The 22,185-nt window shown below is 43.8% G+C and overlaps 1 protein-coding gene across 5 annotated transcripts in view; it reads left to right on the top strand.

Annotated features, from left to right (window-relative positions):
* The window catches only part of LOC141074369 (uncharacterized), a 130,930-nt gene extending 109,414 nt beyond the window's left edge, over nt 1–21,516 (top strand). For 3 of the 5 annotated variants that reach the window (XM_073562025.1, XM_073562028.1, XM_073562024.1), the window contains 2 exons: nt 5,281–5,384; nt 17,059–21,516. In XM_073562025.1, the coding sequence (XP_073418126.1) occupies nt 5,281–5,384; nt 17,059–17,434 (480 nt within the window). In that variant the 3' untranslated portion in view covers nt 17,435–21,516. Of the gene's footprint in view, nt 1–5,280; nt 5,385–15,343; nt 15,981–17,058 lie in introns of those variants that run through there. The other 2 variants (XM_073562026.1, XM_073562027.1) reach the window with 2 other exon arrangements.
* Nucleotides 21,517–22,185: the final 669 nt, after the last annotated feature.

The raw sequence follows: 22,185 nt of genomic DNA, 5'->3' as shown, positions 1-22,185 counted from the left end.
AATTAGCTGACACCCGGCCGCGATCAGCGGCGCTCACCACGTGGGCGCCGCTGATTATGGTGACGTAATATTCCGTCCATGGTAATTAGGTCCATGGTCACATGGACGGAATATTACGTCAATTGTAGGTAAGGGGTTAAAAAAAATTTTTTTTCTCTTTTTTCTTTTTTCTTTTATGTGTGCAACTAAATGTGTCTTTTTGAGCATTCTCAAAAACATAGCATACCTCCATGACTATATCTTATTATGAATAAATACATGAATAAACTATCAATGACAGATCTTAGTTATAGCGGAAAAAAACACTACCGAAAACGCACAATGTGTATGTGTACTTGTACTAAGCAGGCGAGAAACAAATCATTATGGGATTTAAATCCTACGGAAAAGAGAACCAGTCAAATACAAAAGAGTATCTTTACCTCAAATATACACTCCTTCATAGAAAAACAGCCATGTCTATTCTATCATTAAAACCCAGCGGACCTGTGGCCTGTGTATTCATGATCCACCTGGATTCTCGTTTCAATAAGATTTTATTTAAATGCCCTCCCTGCGGAGGTAAAACCACCTTCTCAATTCCTGCAAAGGAGAGAACATTAGGGTCATTTCCATGTGCATCTCTTACATGGTTAATTAAACGTGGGACTCCTTTTCCCGTTTTAATAGACTTAAAATGCTCACGAAAGCGAACATATAGCGGACGTATAGTTTTGCCTATGTAGAAAAACCGACATGTGCAAAAAATCACATAGACTGCATGGTCTGTCTTACATGTGATGAAATCTGTTACTGTATGTGTGACCGCGCCCATGTGTAATGTGCGATCAGTGCGATGAAATTTACAATAAGGACAGTGGCCACACTTATAATTTCCTTGTGGTGTTCCTTTACTCAGCCAAGTGTCACGCTTTGTGACAATCTGATTTTTAACCAGAATATCTCTAATCCTAGTACTCCGCTTACATGAAATAAGGGGCCCTCTAGAAACTATATCACTTAAATCCCTATCTTGTTCCAAGATGAGCCAATTTTTTCTGATTGCTGCTCGTATCTGTAAATTTATAAGTTTACTTCAGAAAAGTCGGCAGTGTTTACAAAAGATACAAAAGATATTACAAATGAGACAAAATACAAATCTGTACAAAACAGTTATGAAAATAAAAGGGATAAAAATACAACACTTACTAAATCTCAGTCACAGGTGTGACACGTCGATAAAGGGGAGGAGCGTTTCCAAAGAAATTCAGCAGTGATTCAGTACCCCAGCATGGTATTAGCTGTTGTCTCTCCAGCTGTGAATGTCTCCCAAAATTGACGTTCCTGTTTTATGGTTTGGCTATAAACTTAGGGACTCCCACCTTGCTAACCTCACATGTGGGCTGTTCTCTGGGAGGTACACCTATTTTGGAAAGTCATTTTTTTTTAACTCCTTTTTTTTACATATCTTTGGCCTGGAAGCTCACAGGCCAACAATAATGACATTATTTTTTCCCCTGTGATTTTACCGTTCTTCAGAGTCTAAACACGGTATGTCTGTGATTTACTGGTGGCAGAAATTCATTTCCCAGGTTTGTGACGGCCCTACATGCCGCAAAACGCTTCCATGCTTAGCCCCAATTGCCCCAATCCTGGAAATCTAATTTTCATGTTTCTAGGATTACTGTGTGTTATTAAATTTGACTTTGAGTATTCTGCTCAGGAAACAAAGAGATTCTAGGCGGGAAAATACACTCTGCTCTGCCAGATCTGGCCTGCAATAAAACTGACCATTTGTTGGAAGGGAGGGGGAGTGGAAATTCACAGACGGAGAAAGAGGGTGCTGCAGCAGTGCGAGGGTGATGCCTGTAGGACTTGGTCCCACAGCATAATGGAAAAATAATTCCTATCTTCCTGTCAAACGATCATCAGTGTTCTGCCTTCATACACGTTGACACGGTGTGCACTCTAGCATACAGCATAAACCACTGCTCTGTCTTCCAAATAAGCAGACTGTTCTCTGTAGTCTAACTTGTTTATTGGTGAAGACTATAGAACATGCGGTAAAACTATAAAGAATACAAACGGCAGGGGTAAGTATTGGGCAGATGATCACACAGCTAACACAAATTACAGGAAGTATACAGTGTGATGCAAACTTTACATAGAAATACACAGGTGTCTAATTACATCTGCTCTGCTCTGGCTGCCATACAGTTAATAACATCTCTGAACAAAACTGCATTGCAAGAAAGATATTAATCTTACCAGATATGCTTTACCCGGGAAACGAACTCAAGTAGGGGAGTTAACAGGAGGACAGATAAACACGTGTGTCCTTATGAAATACACAGAATAAAATGGCATCGTCTTTATCCCAGAATACACTGCTTCATTCCCACAATGCATTGCTTCAATGCCACAGTGTATTGCTTCTGTTAAAGACACAGACTGTAAATGTTATTTAAGACACAGCTATAAATTCAGCCACCACTAGATGGTGCTAACTAAACCAGCACATAATGCAAACATATTGCCTTGTATTCAGAGGGCAGAACAATCAGTATGAGAACATCATCAAATCATCTATGTGAGCATAGCAGCAGAATCATCATCAGATCCCCCAAATTGTTCCCTCTCACTCCCCTCATTCCATACTGTTCCCTCACACCTTAACCCATAGTGTCTTCTCACACTATTCACCCCATACTGTCCCCTTACACCATTCCCTCCTACCCCAATAAAACTTCTCTGTATTTATGGTTCCAGTGGAGCACTTATCTGATTGCTGTCTTTCACCTCTGTGGCGCAGTAGTGATGTCAGCAGCATGATCAGGTGACCTGATAAAATTGCTGACATCATCTTAACTCTAGAGGTGTCAGAGATCAGAGCTCCATTTGTATTTGTGCCTGGTGTCTTACATGTTCTCTGAGCCAGATGTCAGCTTAACAGCTGGTTAGAAAACCATCCGAACCCCACTTCCGAGAAAGGAAAAATTCCGGCCTTTGGGAGACATCTCAATACAGTAACGCCCATTTGGTCATTGTGGAACTTATCATGTAAACTTTACAAACTAATATCTACGCAAGAAACTTAAAGTTTAATTCAGATCTTTAGCAACTTATGGTTGGGGGTTGAATGGTCCTGAGTGCAGTCATTCATCTCATAGTTTATATTGTTCTCTCCTCCGCCCCCCAGCACCTCCTCCCTCCCCACTCATCTCAGCTGAAGACTTTGCCTCATTTTTCAAGCAGAAAATTGATAACATCAGGGACAGTTTTGGTCAACAACCCCCAGAGCCCTTCCTCCCGACTTCCCAGCCCTCCACCTTCAAAACCAACTTCTCCACCATTACACAAGATCGACTCTCCACTCTACTCTCAAGATCACATCTCACCACCTGTGCACTCGACCCGATCCCATCCCACTTCATCCCAAACCTCACCACAGTCTTCATCCCAACCCTAACCCATCTCTTCAACCTATCACTAACAACTGGTGTTTTCCCCTCAAGCTTTAAACATGCCTCCATCACACCTATCCTCAAAAAGCCCTCTCTTGACCCATCCTCTGTATCTAGCTATCGCCCTATATCACTTCTCCCATACGCCTCCAAGCTACTGGAACAACACGTCTACCTTGAACTGTCCTCCCATCTCTCTTCTTGCTCCCTCTTCGACCGCTTACAATCTGGCTTCCGGTCACACCACTCCACTGAAACAGCCCTTACTAAGGTCACCAATGACCTCTTAACTGCCAAGAGCAAGCGACACTACTCTGTCCTCCTCCTCCTGGACCTGTCGGCTGCCTTTGACACAGTGGACCATTCCCTATTATTACAGACCCTCTCATCCCTCGGCATCACAGACTTGGCCCTCTCCTGGATCTCATCATACCTAACAGACCGGACATTCAGCGTCTCCCACTCACACACCACCTCCTCACCTCGCCCCCTATCTGTCGGAGTCCCACAAGGTTCAGTCCTTGGGCCCCTGCTGTTCTCTATTTACACCTTTGGCCTGGGACAGCTCATAGAATCTCATGGCTTTCAGTATCATCTTTATGCTGATGACACACAGATCTACATCTCTGGACCAGATATCACCTCCCTACTAACCAGAATCCCTCAATGTCTGTCCACTATTTCATCCTTCTTCTCCACTAGATATCTGAAACTCAACATGGACAAAACAGAATTCATCATCTTTCCCCCATCTCACGTGACCCCCCCTACGAACCTATCAATTACAGTAAATGACTGCCCACTCTCCCCAGTCCCACAAGCTCGCTGCCTCGGAGTAATCCTTGACGCTGATCTCTCCTTCAAACCACATATCCAAACCCTTTCCACTTCATGCCGACTTCAACTCAAAAATATTTCACGCATCCGTTCATTCCTCACCCAAGAATCTGCAAAAACCCTAGTCCATGCCCTCATCATCTCTCGCCTTGACTACTGCAACCTCATGCTCTGTGGCCTCCCCTCAAACACTCTCGCACCCCTCCAATCTATTCTAAACTCTGCTGCCCGACTAATCCACCTGTCCCCCCGCTATTCCCCAGCTTCTCCCCTCTGTCAATCCCTTCACTGGCTCCCAATTGCCCAGAGACTCCATTACAAAACCCTAACCATGACATACAAAGCCATCCACAACTTGTCTCCTCCATACATCTGTGACCTCGTCTCCCGGTACTTTCCTGCACGCAACCTCCGATCCTCACAAGATCTCCTTCTCTACTCCCCTCTTATCTCCTCTTCCCACAATCGCATACAAGATTTCTCTCGCGCATCACCCCTACTCTGGAACTCTCTACCACAACATATCAGACTCTCACCTACCATCGAAACCTTCAAAAAGAGCCTGAAGACCCACCTCTTCCGACAAGCCTATAACCTGCAGTAACCACCGATCGACCAAACCGCTGCACGACCAGCTCTACCCTCGCCTACTGTATTACCACCCATCCCTTGAAGATTGTGAGCCCTCGCGGGCAGGGTCCTCTCTCCTCCTGTACCAGTTATGACTTGTATTGTTTAAGATTATTGTACTTGTTTTTATGTATACCCCTCCTCACATGTAAAGCGCCATGGAATAAATGGCGCTATAACAATAAATAATAATAATAATAATATTGGGTAGGGATGAAGTCTGCACTGGAGATGAAGAGTGGGTGCAGGACCATAGTCAGCATCAGGTGGAGGACACCGCAGTTCAGTCAGAGCCATCGGGGAGGGAGATATTGAGATGATGACGTTGTTTCTGGGTACGGACACTTATAATATTGTGATTCTCTTCCAGAAAACCATTGAGCGATATCGGGAAAATGTGAATTACTGGATCGGACTCAGCATGGACCACAAAGGGCAGTGGATGTGGACTGATGGTTCTCTGTATAATGGCAGGTAAGGGTCATACTGTAAGTATACTGCCGCCTACAGCCCATGTTACCAACCGTTCTAGGCTCCTGACAATGATATATGGGGAGGGGTAGATATACACATAAGGTGAAGGGTAATTTATATGGAGGAAGATGTGGACATAGGGTATAGGGGTACATATATAGAGTAGTGCTATATATATTTATGGGGAGATAGTAGATATATGGGATGGTGAGAGTGTGTAGAAATTTTGGGGAAGGGTATATATATATATTTATGGGGGAAATGGTACAGTAGATATATTGGTAGGGGTATATGTCATAGAATGTTAAAGTTAGAACAGGCCTCAAGGGTCCTTGTGCCCAACCCTCCTCAAAAGCTAAGTTTTCTGTTTTTGCCTCCTACGGTGACTCATTCATAACAGAATCACCAGCCTTACGCAGATCCTAGGGTACTCAATAGCAGGAAAGAATTTAAAAAAAAAAAAAAAGTGTGTATATTTTTTCCTCTATATCTCTGAGGCCGTAGGGGGAATTTTTTTTTTCTCTCAATGGAGATAAAGCAATTGTCTGATCGTGTGGAGCAGCTCGCTGCGGAAGTGCGGGGAATTTCCACCTACCTTGCTCATTCACATGCTGCTGAACCAAAGATCCCTACTCCTGATGTGTTTTTTTTGGAGATCGGTCTAAATTTTTGAATTTCAAAAATAATTGTAAATTATTTTTTGCCTTGAAGCCTAAGTCGTCAGGGAGCTCCAGGATTGGGCGTTTTCTTTGAAACCTGATGATCCTAGTCTGACTAATGTGAATGCATTTTTTCAAGCCTTGGGGTTGTTGTATGACGAACCTAATGCTATTGATCAGGCTGAAAAGACCCTGTTGGTATTGAGCCAGGGTCGAGATTCTGCAGAATTGTACTGTCAAAAATTCCGAAAGTGGGCGGTCCTTACTGCCTGGAATGATAATGCCTTGGCAGCTCTCTTTCGGAAGGGTTTGTCAGAAGCCGTAAAAGATACTATGGTGGGATTTCCTGTTCCCTCTGGTCTGGACGATTCTATGTCATTAGCCATTCAGGTTAGTCGGCATTTACGTGAACGCAGGACTGCACGAGAGGTGTTGCCACCTGTTGAACAAGTGTCTGAACCTATGCAATGTGATAGAGTTTTGTCCAGGGAGCAACGTCAGGAGTTCAGAAAGCGTAATAAGCTGTGTTTTTTTTGTGGAGATGCCGCGCATATTATTTCTGTCTGTCCTAAACGAGAGAAACGTTTTGCACACACGTTTTCTGTGGGTGGTGTTCAACCTAAGTTTCTTCTGGCAATTACTCTGATCTGCTCCCTGTCCACATTTTCCGCCAAGGCTTTTGTGGATTCGGGAGCAGCCCTGAACCTAATGGACTTGGATTTTGCTAAACGTTGTGGATTTCCTATGACACCTCTGCGGACGCCTATCCCTTTGAGGGGGATTGATGCTACTCCTTTGGTGAAAAATAAACCTCAGTTTTGGACCCAGGTGGTAATGCGGGTCGCCCCAAACCATCAAGAAAATTGCAGATTTTTGGTGTTGCATAATTTGCATGATACCATTGTTCTGGGGTTTCCCTGGTTGCAAATTCATAATCCAGTTTTGGACTGGAAATCTGTGTCTGTGGTGAGTTGGGGTTGTCGGTGTGCCCTTAGTGAGGCTCCGTTTTTTTCCACCTCTCCTCAGTCGCATGATGTTCCTGACTATTTGGCGGACTTTTATGATGTAGTGAAAATGAGTCTGCGTCTTTGCCTCCTCATAGGAATTATGACTGTGCAATTGAACTGAGCCCAGGGGGTAAATTTCCCAAGGGTCGGCTCTTCAATTTATCTGTACCCAAGCACGAGGCTATGCGATCCTATATTAAGGAGGCGTTGGAGAAGGGTCATATTAGACCATCCTCGTCACCATTAGGTGCTGGGGTTTTTTTCGTGGCCAAAAAGGATGGTTCATTAAGGCCTTGTATTGATTATCGTGCCCTCAACAAAATTACTGTTAAATATCAGTATCCGTTACCCCTGATTTCGGATCTATTCTCCAGAGTTAAAGGCGCTTGCTGGTTTACCAAGCTTGACCTCAGGGGGGCGTATAATCTTATCCGCATTAAGCATGGGGATGAATGGAAGACGGCGTTTAATACTCCAGAGGGACATTTTGAGTACCTGGTGATGCCTTTTGGGCTCACTAATGCCCCTTCTGTCTTCCAGTGCTTCATGAACGACATTTTCCGAGATTTTGTGGATAAATTTTTGATCATCTATCTGGATGATATTTTGATCTTCTCCAAGGATTGGGATTCTGATGTGGAACATGTTCGGACGGTGTTCCGGATCTTGAGGGAGAATTCCCTGTATGTCAAAGGATCGAAATGCCTTTTTGGGGTACAGAGGATTTCATTTTTGGGATTTATTTTGTCTCCGTCAACTATTGAAATGGATCCGGCCAAGGTACAGGCCATTTATGATTGGGTTCAGCCCACTTCTTTGAAGGCCCTTCAGAAGTTTTTGCGTTTTGCTAATTTGTATCGGAAATTTATAGCAAAATTTTCTAGTATTGCCAAGCCATTGACTGATCTGACTAAGAAGGGTGCTGATGTGTTGAATTGGTCTCCGGAGGCTGTTTCTTCCTTTCAGGAGCTGAAGCGAAGATTCACTTCTGCCCCGGTTTTGCGGCAACCTGATGTCTCAATCCCGTTCCAGGTAGAGGTGGATGCTTCTGAGATTGGTGCAGGAGCTGTTTTGTCCCAAAAGGATCCTGTAACATCTAAAATGAATCCCTGTGCTTTCTTTTCCCGAAAGTTCTCCCCATCTGAACGTAACTATGATGTGGGGAATCGGGAACTGTTGGCCATGAAATGGGCATTTGAGGAGTGGAGACATTGGTTGGAGGGAGCTAAACATCAAGTCGTGGTCCTCACTGACCACAAGAATTTGATTTACCTGGAGTCGGCCAAACGCTTGAACCCTAGACAGGCTAGATGGGCCTTGTTTTTTACACGTTTTGATTTTGTGGTCTCTTTTCTTCCTGGCACTAAGAATGTCAAGACTGACGCTCTTTCTAGGAGCTTCTTTGCTGATTCTCCTGTGGTGACCAAGCCTGCTACCATCTTAGGCGAAGGGGTAGTTCTTTCTGCCATCTCACCCGATTGGAGACGTGCTCTGGAAGAGTTCCAGGAGGACAAACCTGAGCGTTGTCCCAGTGGAAAGTTGTATGTTCCTGACCAGTGGAAGAAGAGAGTGATGTCTGAAGTTCATTGCTCTGCATTGGCTGGTCATCCAGGTATTTTTGGTACTAGAGATCTGGTGAGTCGGTCTTTTTGGTGGCCCGCCTTGTCTCGTGATGTCAGGAATTTTGTGCAGTCCTATGGGACTTGCTCCCGGTCTAAACCTTGTTCTCGCTCTAGTGGGTTGTTGATGCCTTTGCCGGTGCCCAGGAGGCCATGGACCAATATTTCAATGGATTTCATCTCTGATATGCCTGTCTCTCAGAGAATGACTGTTATTTGGGTGATTTGTGATAGGTTCTCTAAGATGGTTCATCTTGTACCACTCCCTAAGTTGCCATCTTCTTCTGAGTTGGTGCCCCTGTTTTTGCAACAGGTGGTTCGCTTGCACGGGATTCCTGAGAACATTGTATCTGACAGAGGAGTTCAGTTTGTGTCTAGATTTTGGAGGACGTTCTGTTCCAAGCTGGGAATTCAGTTGTCCTTCTCCTCTGCGTTTCACCCTCAGACCAATGGGCAGACGGAGAGAACAAACCAGACCTTGGAGTCGTATTTGAGATGTTTTATTTCCGCTGATCAGGATGATTGGGTTTCATTTTTGCCCTTGGCCGAATTTGCTTTAAATAATAGAGCTAGTTCTGCCACTTTGATGTCACCTTTTTTTTGTAACTTTGGGTTTCATCCTCGATTTTCTTCAGGGCAGGTGGAGCCTTCTGCCTGCCCAGGTGTTGACACTGTGGTGGAGAGAATGCACCAGATCTGGGTGGTGGATAAGTTATCTCTCTCCCAGGAAAAGGCCCAGCGGTTTTCCAACCGACATAGGACCGTTGGTCCCCAGTTTAAGGTGGGTGATATGGTTTGGTTATCATCAAAAAATATCGCTATGAAGGTAGCTTCTCCTAAGTTTAAGCCTAGATTTATTGGGCCTTACAAGATTTTGGAGATCATTAATCCGGTCTCTTTTCGGTTGGCTCTTCCTGTCACATTTAAAATCCATAATGTGTTTCATAAGTCCTTGTTGAAGAGGTTTGTTGAACCAGTACTTCCTGGGGTGGCACCTCCAGACCCTGTATTGGTTGAAGGTAACATGGAATATGAGGTAGAGAAGATACTGGATTCCCGTCTGACTAGACGGAGACTCCAGTATTTGGTTAAGTGGAAGGGTTATGGTCAGGAGGATAATTCCTGGGTCTCTGCCTCTGATATTCATGCCAAAAGATTGGTGCGTGCCTTTCATCGGGCTCACCCTGATCACCCTGGTGGCGTGGATGAGGGTTCGGTGACCCCTCCTCAAGGGGGAGGTACTGTTATGAGTTCATTTTCCCCTTCACCATTGAGGTGTGATGAACTCCCTCTTCTGGTGAAGGAAGGTAGTGAGGCTGATTACCAAGCACCTGAGCTGGGAGAGGATGACTGGGCGACGGGTATCTCTGACTGGATATAAGGCAGCTGATGCCCTTTTGCCTCGCTGGTGATTTCTCTGTGGAATTCTAGGAGACCAGTCTAATTCCTGCTCCTCAAAAGCTAAGTTTTCTGCTTTGCCTTTTTGCATTTGTGTTTTGGTTTTAGGTTGCCTTGCTTTTCTGGATTCTGCCATTCCCTGCTGGGGTGAGCTGAATTCCTTTTTGTCGGTTTGCTCTGTCTTCAGAAAATACCTGAGTACTGACATAGTCTTTTTGAAGCCTATCGTCTTCAGGGCCTTTTTCGCTGTCAGTCTGTTGGCTCTTATTTTGATAGGGTTTTTCGCGGATTGCAGACAGCAGCCTTCCTATCCTGTCCTATCTAGTTAGCTTGGGCCCCATCATTTGCTCAGTCTATCTTTCTATCTGTGTTAGTGTTTTTTCTTCTTGCTTCACCGTCATTATATGTTGGGGGCTGCCTATTGCTTTGGGGTCTGCTCTGGGGCAGTTTAGATTTCCCTTTCTGTCTTTAGGCTAGGCAGTTCTCCGGCTGTGATCGAGGGGTCTAGGGCATCGTAGGAACCCCCCACGGCTACTGCTAGTTGTTGTTGATAGGTTCAGGGGTCTGCAATCCGATAGCTGCCAACTTCTCTGGTTTTCTGGAGTAAGCTAGCATTTCTGTTTTTGCCTCCTACGGTGACTCATTCATAACACCCAAGTCTTTTTCACATGTGCTGTTGCTTAGTTCTATTCCTCCCATTTTGTAGATGTAATTTTAATTTTTCTTGCCCAGATGTAGAATCTTGCATTTTTCTCTGTTAAATCTCATTTTATTCCATTGTTTAAGCTTATCTAGATCCTTCTGAATCCTTCCTCTGTCTTCTCTAGTGTTAGCTATCCCTCCTAGCTTTGCATCGTCTGCAAATTTGATTAATTTACCTTCAGTTCCCTTATCTAGATCATTTATAAAATTGTTGAACAACACTGGGGCCAGGACACAGACTTGTGGTACCCCATTTGTAACATTAGGGCCAGGACAAATACAATTGGATGTGCAACCATTTATTTCCACTCTTTGAGTACGATCACTGAGCCAGATATGAATCCACCTAAACATAGCCTTGTCAATCCCATACTTGGTCATTTTTCAATAAGGATAGTGTGAGATACTTTAATAAATGCTTTGCTGAAGTTGAGATATAATATCAACCTCATTTCCCTGATCCACCCAGTTAGTGATTCCATCATAGAAGGAAATTAGATTAGTCTGGCATGACATCTTTGCTACAAACCCAAGCTGGCTCTGGTTAATTACTGTATTATTATCCAAGTACTTACAAGTGCTTCTCACTAAATTAGAACATCATCAAAAAGTTAATTGATTTCAGTACTTCAATACAAAAATTGAAACACATATATTATTCACTTTTTTTGTATAGAAGAACTGAAATAAATTAACTTTTTGATATTCTAATTTAGTGAGAAGCACTTGTACATACATGCTGTTTAATAATTTGACCAAAGATCTTAACTGGTATAGAAGTAAGGCTCACTGGCCTGTAATTTCCTGGCTCCGTCTTCTTTCCTTTTTTGAAGATAGGGACAACATTTGCCCTTAAATTATATATTCACTTCTTCGCCCTTCTGTGATCGGGTCTCCTCCAGAATCGAAGTCAATCAAACTCGCATCTCAGTGTCCGCAGGCTGTTGGCTATAAATTATTCTCCCCCATAATCACATGGGGGAAGATAATTTATATGAAGGAGGAGCTAGATATATATAGGAGTGATATTTACAGTGGCATGTGGCATGTAAAAGTTTGGGCACCCCTGGTCAAAATTACTTTTATTGGGAACAGTTTCACAAGTTGAAGATGAATGATCTCTAAAATGCTTTAAAGGGAATCTGTCAACCATTTTTTGTGATATCAGGTAAAGATATCACCCAATTCTGCATCCCATAAGTATTCTAGTAGTACCTTTCATAGCCCCTGACCCCCACCTTTGATGCAAAAATACCTTTTTAATCTGTCTATCGATGTATGCAAGTCACTGCGGTCCGATGGGCGGGGCTTATTCCCCCCCTGTCTTTCCCTACGCACTTGTTTCTTCTTATTACTGCGTTCACGTAGGGTTTCCGCGTGTGCACATTGAAAAGTGCCCTCGCGCGTGCAAACCAGTTTGTTATCCGAAGCTTCTGGTGTAATGTACAGGGCTTCAGTAATATTTCCGGCGTCCAGGAACAGACAGCTTACATTGGAAGACCTCCGGGGCATAGAAAGTGATGCAAAATACCAGCGCATGCGCAATATTAATTTTATGCTTTGCCCAGAGTTGGGCAAAGCATACTGCGCACACGCGAGGGCCCTTTTCAATGCACACATGCGGAAACCCTACGTGAACGCAGTAATAAGAAGAAATAAGTGCGTAGGGCACGACAGGAGGGGGGAAGGAGAATAAGCCCCGCCCATCAGACCGGACCGCGGCGATTTGCGTACATCGAAAGACAGATTAAAAAGGTATTTTTGCATCAAAGGTCGGGGGTCAGGGGCTATGAAAGGTACTACTAGAGTACTTATGTGACGCACAATTGGGTGATATTTTTATCTGATATCACAAAAAATGGGTGACAGATTCCCTTTAAGTTAAAGATGACACATTTCCTTTGTATTTTTGGCAAATAATATATATTTATATTTATCTTTTACATTTTAAAAATTACGAAAAGGAAAATGGGCATATGCAAAAGTTTGGGCACCCTAGCAGATTTGTGTGTTCCGATAACTTTGATCAAGGTTTCAGACCATAATTAGCCTGTTAGTGTGATGGCTTGTTTACTGTCATCGTAGGAAAGGCTAGGTGATGCAAATTATTTCACAGCTTTATAAAAACCTGGCCTCCTCTAATCTTGTGCCAAAAAACAGCAGCCATGGGTTCTTCTCAGAAGCTGCCTAGCACTCTGAAAATCATGGAGGCCCACAGAGCAGAAGAGTATAAGAAGATAGCAAAGCGTTTTCAAGTTGCGCTTTTCCTCAGTTTGAAATGTAATTAAGAAATGGCAGTTAACAGTGGAGCTCACGATAATGTCTGGAAGACCAAGCAAAATTTCAGTGAGAGCTGCTCATAGGATTGCTAGAGAGGTAAATCAGAACCCACAATTGACTCCAAAAGACCTTCAGAAAGTAGACTCTGGAGATGTGATACATCTACTGTTCAGAGACACCTGCACAAATATGGAATTCATGGAAGAGTCATCAGAAGAAAACCTCTCCTGCATCCTCACCATATAATTCAGCATCAGAAGTATGCAAAAGAACATCTAAACAAGCCTGATGCATTTTGGAAACAAGTCCTGTGGACCGATGAGGATAAAATAGAACTCTGTGTCCACCATGATCACATGTATGTGTGGAAGAAAAAGGACACAGGATTTCAGGAAAAGAACATCTCACCAACCATTAAGCATGGGAGTGGATCAATCATGCTTTGGGGTTGTGTTGCATATATATATATATATGGAGCAGGAAGACATATGAGATTAGAAAGCTGATAGATTTATGGGATTGGCTTACATTTATTTATAGGGAGGAGCTAGATATATATATGAGGAAGAGGGGGGTAAATACAGTGGTGTGAAAAAGTGTTAGCCCCCTTCCTGATTTCTTATTCTATTGCATGTTTGTCACCTAAATGTTTCCAATCACCAAGCAAATGTAAATATTAGACACAGATAACACAAGTAATCACAAAATGCAGTTTATAAGAGGGAAAAGGAAATCCAAACATACAGGGCACTGTGGTTGGGCCCCTCTTAGCAGCAACAATGGCAATCCAGCACTTGTGATAACTGGCAATGATTCTTTTACAACCCTCTGGAGGAATTTTGGCCACTCATGTTTGCAGAATTGTTGTAATTGAGCCACATTAGAGGTTTCCGAGCATGATTCACCTTCGTAAGGTCATTACAGCATCTCAATTGAAATTAAGGTCAGGACTTTGACTAGGCCACTCCAAAGTCTTAATTTTGTTTTTCTTAAGCCATTCAGAGGTAGACTTGCTGGTGTGTTTTGGATCACTGTCCTGTTGCATAACCCAAGTCCGCTCCAGCTTGAGATCACAAACAGATGGACAGACATTCTCCTTCGGGATTTTTTGGTAGACAGCAGAATTCATGGTTCCATATACCACAGCAAGTCTTACAGGTCTTGAAGCAGCAAAACAGCCCCAGACCATCACACTACCACCACCATATTTTACTGTTGATATGATGTTCCTTTTCTGAAATGCTGTGTTACTTCTACATCAGATGTAATGGGACATACACCTTCCAAAAAGTTCAACTTTTGTCTCCTTAGTCCACAGAGTATTTTTTCAAAAGTCTTGGGGTCATCAGGGCATTTTCTGGCAAAACTGAGCGAGCCTTTATGTTCTTATTGCTCAGTAGTGGTTTTTGTCTTGGAACTCTGCCATGAAGGCCATTTTTGCCCAGTCTCTTTCTTATGGTGGAGTCATCATGAACACTGACTTTAACTGAGAGAAGTGAGGCCTTCAGTTCATTGGATCTTGTTGTGGGGTCTTTTGTGACCTCTTGGATGAGTCGCCGCTGCGCTCTTGGGTTAATTTTGGTTGGCCGGCCACTCCTGGGAGGGTTCACCAATGTTCTCGCCATTTTTGGAAAATGGCTTCCACTGTGGTTCGCTGGAGTCCCAAAGTTTTAGAGATGGCTTTATAACCTTTTCCAGACTGATAGATCTCTATTACTTTGTTTTCATTTGTTCCTGAATTTCTTTGGATTGCAGCATGATGTCTACTTTCTGAGGATCTTTTGGTCTACTTCACTTTGTCAGGCAGGTCCTATTTAAGTGATTTCTTGATTGAGAACAGGTGTGGCAGTAATCACACCTGGGTGTGGCTAGGGAATGTGACTTCAGCTTCCCAAAGATGTGATAAATCAGTTAATTTATGTTTATGGGGGCGGGGGCAATCAATTTTTCACACAGGACCCTGTAGATTTGGATTTCCTTTTCCCTTAATAATAAAGACCTTCATTTATAAACTGCATTTTATGATTACTTCTGTTATCTTTGTTTAATATTTACATTAATTTGGTGACCGGAAACATTTGAGTCTGACAAACATGGAAAATGATAGGAAAGCAGGAAGGGGGTAAATACTTTGTCATACCACTATATATAGAGGAGGGATATATACATATATGGGAGTAGGTGGCTATATGGGGTATATACTGTATATATATTTATACACACACACACAAGGGGAGGGGGTTGAGGTTAATGTATATGTATTATATATACCAGTGATACATTTATATCCCCAGTGTTGACGACCAGGACAGCCAACACCTGAGATGTGCCTATCTGAACTCCCAACACCTGAGGGCGCTGGCTTGCTCTACATCCCGGCAGTGGATTTGTGTGCAGGACTCCCCATAATGGCGGCCGGTATGTTCTGTGCTCCCGTCATCACCATCAACTGTGTGATTATATAATCAGTACATTGTATGGAGCTGCGCAGCCTCCAGTCAGATTATGGCAGGGTGTACTTACTTATTTTCCCACATAGTGTGTATATGTAATGGGGGAGATTCATGAAACTGCCTTTAAGAAAACTGTCTTTGTGTTCCATAGCATCTCAGAGGGCCATTCCCTTCTTGTAGGGCTTGTAGGATGTAGCATCACTTTCTTATCCAACCTCCTGAGAATGAACGAGCTCTGACCCTGCACATTGGCGCCCCCTCGCCCCCCCCCCGCAGAGCGGGAAACTGTCCCCATGTACAATCCCTTTAATTTAAGGGTGCTGCTTAATTTGGGCCTTGATGAGGGATTTTATTGTAGTTTGCTGTTGTAGGATTATTTGTGTGTTTTTGCACATAACTTAAAATAATTTTTCAAGGAGTGAATGAACGTCTACTGTATATGTATCTCATAAATTTGTAATAAAAGTTATTTTTGTAATTTATCGTTTATGGAGAGTTTTTTTTTAACTTTGTAATAGTTTTATATACAGACCACTGTATACTGGTATATCATCACCCTGCATATGGCCACATACACCAGCATGACTTGGCGGCGGCCCGTCACTTGGCAGCCACCTACTTGTTTGTCTCAATCACAGCATACACAGGGTTATATGGCGGAGATCAGCGGTTCCTTGGTGGTGGTAGTGCGGTATTGATTGTCAGCCAGGGCTGCGGCTGTAGGCATTGCAGAGGTAATCGTCACACTTGGCCTTGATGCCCGTGAATCCATCTTCCTTCTTTGAGGAGGCTCTTCTGGTCTGAATCACCTTTGTTCCGAGAGTTCTTCTCTATGGTTTTGGGTATATGGAGTTTCGGACAGTCACGTCTCGCCATGTCATGACCCCTGCGGTCTGGCGCTTTATAAATTATCCAATTTTCTTACCTCCGGCCGTCCACTAGATGGTCAGAATCTACCACCAAATTGCATCTACGTCTCCTGCCTGAAGGAAAGTCCATAGACCTAAAGTGATGTGGAACAACATGTCCCAGACATTGCATTTACAGGTCTCTACTCTGTAAAATTTGCAACAGCAAACATCCCCTGGGTATTTTGTTGCTGGGTGCACGTGTGCAATATCTTTCAAAGAGTAATATTAGTGAGGTGCACACAGTTAAACATGGCAGAAGACAGGGAAGTGATGCAAGAAAGTCACACATATGTGTTCACTGTTCAGTTGTGCTGCATACTGTATTCTCCACATCTCTTTTCCCTCATCTGTATTTTAGCTGCTTCTTTCTTTTACCGTAGTGTTCAAAATAACAGCAGTGTGTTCACAACCATGAGTTACTCAGACAATCTTTCTCCTTGTTGTTATTTCCAGCATTGCATGCTGTTCTCTAATTCACAACATGAAGATAAATGTAGATAATTCTTAACTACTTTACTGAAAATAACAAAAAAATGAACATTGGGCCGTTGTAATAAACAGCAGAGTCTGACATTTGTCTTTACTATTTTTGTGGATTTATCATTCCTGTGAATCACTGACCTAATATTTTGTTGTCTCCCACAGATTTTTTAGAACGGCTTCACATCTATGTTGCATGGAGTCACCACCTTCTGCTACCACTAACTACTCCGCAGCCGCAGGTCAACATTCTGTGGTCGTACGAAAACCCGGGGCCTGCTGGCTATTTATCGAGGGAAACTGCCGTTTCCAAGCACTATGCAGATTTAGGCATGACCGCTCTGCATGTTGGCGGGGGAACCCAGCTTCAAGGTGTACTGGACAGGCAAACAAAGCGCCAAGGCAGAACTCCAGTGAGCGTAACCGGCTCGATCTCTACCCCAATAAGGCAGCGGCTCGGCAACTACACTCCGGCTTTACGGAAGGCTTTTTTTTATCCCTTTCAAGCTTAGTAGAACGCCAACACTGGCCGATAACCTAAAATCAGCAAGAGAATTCCCCGAAATTCTAAAACAAAAAATTGAACAGGAGGTTGAGCTAGGTAGAATGGCGGGCCCCTTTCAGTCGCTGCCCTTCAAAAATATTAAAATATCGCTGTTAGGCATTATTCCTTATTATTATGGTATTTAACTCTTTCCAGCAACTTCACTGAATCCTGCATGTGTCCAACCTTTATCATTCATCTTTGCAGCATATATAATGGTATATAGTTATTTCAACTCACCCTGCTTGTCCCCTTATGGTATTGAGGTCAAGTAACTTTTCAAAGTGGTTTATGATCCATGTAGGCCTGGACACTTGTTTATCTCCTAAATACATTTATTGTGTCCTGCTGTCCTAACTTAGTTTGATTGATTGCTAACGAGTAAGGAAAGAAAAAAAAAAAGGGAAGATCTTAGAACTGGCCTTCCATAAATTCAGAGCTAGCCTGGGGAAGGCATTTATGCAGGGGGGCATTTATGTACATGTATCTAAGTACGCTGGCAGTTATAACATGGCAGTTAGACAGGGCAGGAGACAGGTAAGACAAATAAATAAATCTATTCCCTGTACATTTGGGCTACTGCAAATATTTACCATAAGCATTTGTATAATTTATATCCTGGTTGCTGCATTCACACACATCCACCGCCCTGGCACTAACTCTCTACACTCCGTCCATATCTGCCCCTCACTTCTTTCCTCTCCTATGTATAGCACTCACGCTCTTTTCACATTGTTAAACAGCACTGATCCACTCAGTCCCACCATTCAACATCAGAGACGCTCTCACAAATCACTTAACCATCTGCTCACTCTTTCTATCCTCCTTCTCCTAGTCGCAGCAGACATTGCTCCCAACCCTGGTCCCCCATGTTATAGAAAGTCAAACCTCCCAACTGCTACACTCAGAAACCCCTCTAATCTTATTAATATTCCCTGCCTGCCATCTGTCTCTCTTAATTGTGCACTTTGGAATTCTCGCTCAGTGTGTAACAAACTCTCCTTCACTCATGACTTTTTCCTTTCTAATTCTCTTAACCTCCTGGCTCTTACTGAAACCTGGATCCAGCAGTCAGACACTACCGCTGCTGCTGCTGCTCTTTCATACAGGGGGCTACACTTCTCTCAGACCCCAAGATCAGACAATAGAGCAGGTGGAGGAGTTGGTCTGCTCCTATCACCAAAATGTACCTTTCAGGTTATCCCTCACCTACCCTCACTAGTCTTCCCTTCTTTTGAGGTCCATGCCGTCAAACTCTACACCCCCTTCTCCATGCGAGTGGCGGTGGTGTATCGTCCTCCCGGCCCCTCCCATCAGTTCCTGGATCATTTTGCCCCTTGGCTTCCACATTTTCTCTCCTGTGACATCCCTACCCTCATCATGGGAGATTTTATCTCTAACCTCCTCATTTGGCTTTTTGCAGCTTACTAATTCTCCAACGCATGAAGATGGAAACTCCCTCGACTTGGTCTTCTCGGCTTTGTGCAGTGGATGATTTTGCAAACTCCCCTCTCCCGCTCTCTAACCACAATCTTCTTTCATTCTCTATCAAGAACTGTCAGGCCACTCAGGTCACCCCCACTGTCCATACTTATAGAAACATACAGGCCATTAACACCCAGAAACTTATGAAGAACTTGCAGTCTTCGTTGGCCCCTATCTCCTCCCTCTCATGTCCTGATTCTGCATTGAAGCATTACAATGAAACACTTCAAAGTGCCCTCTGGATGAATTTGCTCCTCCTATACATAGAACACCACAACACAGATGGCGGCAACCCTGGCACACCCTGCAAACACGTTTCCTGCAGCGGTGCTCCAGGTGCGCCGAACGTCTGTGGAGAAAATCCAATCTACATGAAGATTTCATCCATTATAAGTTTATGCTTCGAACATACAACACTGCCCTTCACCTCTCCAAACAAACCTATTTCAACACCCTCATCATCTCACTGTCCAATAACCCTAAACGTCTCTTTGACACTTTTCATTCTCTGCTCAACCCAAGAGTACAGGCCCCAACCACGGAGCTTCGAGCTGACGATCTGGCCAATTACTTCAAAGAAAAAATTCACCAGATCCGACAGGAAATTATCTCCCAATCACCTCATACCATGCACTGTCCTCCCTCCCCCACTGCATCTAGCTCACTCTCTGATTTTGAACCAGTCACAGAAGAAGAAGTAATCAGGCTCCTTGCATCTTCTCGCCTAACCACTTGCACCAGTGACCCATTTCCGTCACATCTCCTCCAGTCCCTTTCCCCTGCTGTCACCCCTCACCTAACTAAAATATTTAAGCTCTCTCTGTCTTCTGGTATCTTTCCCTCCTCATTTAAGCATGCCATCATACATTCACTACTTAAAAAAACCATCCCTTAACCAAAACTGTGCCGCTAACTCTAGACCTGTCTCTAATCTTCCCTTCATCTCTAAACTCCTGGAACGCCTGGTCCACTCCCGCTTTATCCGCTATCTCTTTGATAACTCTCTTCTCGACCCTCTCCAATCCAGTTTCCGCTCTTTACACTCAACTGAAACTGCCCTCACTAAAGTCTCTAATGATCTACGAACAGCTAAATCTAATGGTCATTACTCCATGCTAATTCTCTTGGATCTCTCTGCAGCATTCGACACTGTGGATCATCAGCTCCTCCTCACTATGCTCCGTTCCATTGCCCTCAAGGACACCGTTCCCTCCTGGTTCTCCTCCTATCTCTCCGACCGCTCCTTTACTGTATCTTTTGCCGGTTCCTCCTCCTCTCACCTTCCCCTTACTGTTGGGGTTCCTCAAGGATCGGTTCTAGGCCCCCTCCTCTTCTCTTTGTACACTGCCCCTATTGGTCAAACAATCAGTAGATTTGGTTTCCAGTACCATCTCTATGCTGATGACACCCAATTATACGCTTCTTCTCCTGACATCACGCCAGCCTTTCTAGAAAACACCAGCGATTGTCTAAACGCTGTGTCTAACATCATGTCCTCACTATATCTGAAACTGAACCTGTCAAAGACTGAACTCCTTGTGTTTCCTCCTGCTACTAATGCACCTATACCCGACATTGCCATTTCCGTGTGTGGTTCCACTATTACTCCCCAGCAACAGGCCCGCTGTCTTGGGGTCATACTTGACTCCGAGCTTTCCTTTGCCCCCCACATTCGATCACTGGCTCGCTCTTGTTATCTGCACCTCAAAAACATTTCTAGTATTCGACCCTTTCTTACTTTTGACTCTGCAAAAACTCTTACTGTTTCTCTTATTCATTCTCATCTGGACTATTGTAACTCTCTTCTAATCGGTCTCCCTCTCACCAAACTCTCCCCCCTCCAATCCGTCCTGAATGCTGCAGCCAGGATCATATTCCTCGCCAATCGTTACACCGATGCCTCTACCTTGTGCCAGTCATTACACTGGCTACCCATCCACTCCAGAATCCAGTACAAACTTATTACCCTCACCCACAAAGCCCTCCATGGCTCAGCACCACCCTACATCTCCTTCCTTGTTTCAGTATACCATCCTACCCGCGCCCTCCGTTCTGCTGATGACCTGAGGTTAGCATCCTCAATAATCAGAACCTCCCACTCCCGTCTCCAAGACTTTACACGTGCTGCGCAAATTCTTTGGAATGCACTTCCCAGGTCAATACGATTAGTCCCCAATCCCCACAATTTTAAGCGTGTCCTGAAAACGCATTTATTCAGACTGGCCTACCGCCTCAACACATTAACCTAATCTATCCCTGTGTGGCACAGCCAAAAGTTTTACCATAACCAGGTTCCCAGCATCATGTTCCCACATGCTTTATGCATCCATTAGTCCTCTGCATTTGTACTGTTACACACTTAACATTATGGCTGGTCCATACAATTAGGGCAACTGTTACCACCCACCTTTCGTGTCTCCCTCTTTCCTCATAGACTGTAAGCTTGCGAGCAGGGCCCTCACTCCTCTTGGTATTTGTTATGATCTATGTGATTATTGTTATGCTGTAATGTCTATTGTCTGTACAAATCCCCTCTGAAATGTAAAGTGCCGCGGAATATGTCGGAGCTATAAAAATAAAATTTATTATTATTATTATGTTATTATTATTCCTAAAAAGGAACCCGGTAAATATCTGCTTATGCATCATCTGTTTCATCCAAAGGGCAAATCAGGTAACGATGCTATCCCCCCAGAGGATGATTCCGTCACATATGCGTCTTATGACAAGGCTATGGAATTAGTCCGTGCAGCGGGACCTGGCGCCCTGCTAGCTAAATCAGACATAGAATCATCATTCCGCCTTTTACCCGTGCACCCCGAATGTTTCCACCTATTGAGATGCAAGGTGGACCAGCATTTTTATTTTGATATGTGTCTGCAGATGGGATGTTCCATTTCGTGTCACTATTTCGAGTTATTCAGTATTTTTCTTTGACTGTTTAGTTCTTTATGACACTGGCAGCAATTCTCTGATTCACTACCTCGACGATTTTTTGTTCGTCAGTCCAAAGACTTCTAAACTCTGCTCCTTCCTACTAGGAAAATTTAAATTTATATCACAACATGATCACGGCGTACCGTTACCACCCGGAAAAACAGTCGGACCATGTAATGTACTGCCTTTCTTGGGCCTCAAAATAGATATCAATGCAATGTTTTTTTTGCCTACCAGCTGATAAAATGCAGAAAACACTGCAGATGCTGGAAGGTTTCTGTGAAGTTAAGAAAGATCACCCTCCGGCAGATGCAGGCCTTACTGGG

This window comes from Dendrobates tinctorius, unplaced genomic scaffold (assembly GCF_039654945.1).
Source record: "Dendrobates tinctorius isolate UK_male_01 unplaced genomic scaffold, ASM3965494v1 ptg000332l, whole genome shotgun sequence".
NCBI classification, from domain to species: domain Eukaryota; kingdom Metazoa; phylum Chordata; class Amphibia; order Anura; family Dendrobatidae; genus Dendrobates; species Dendrobates tinctorius.
Note: the sequence above shows the minus strand (reverse complement) of the source record. Positions and strands in the feature narration are given on the sequence as shown.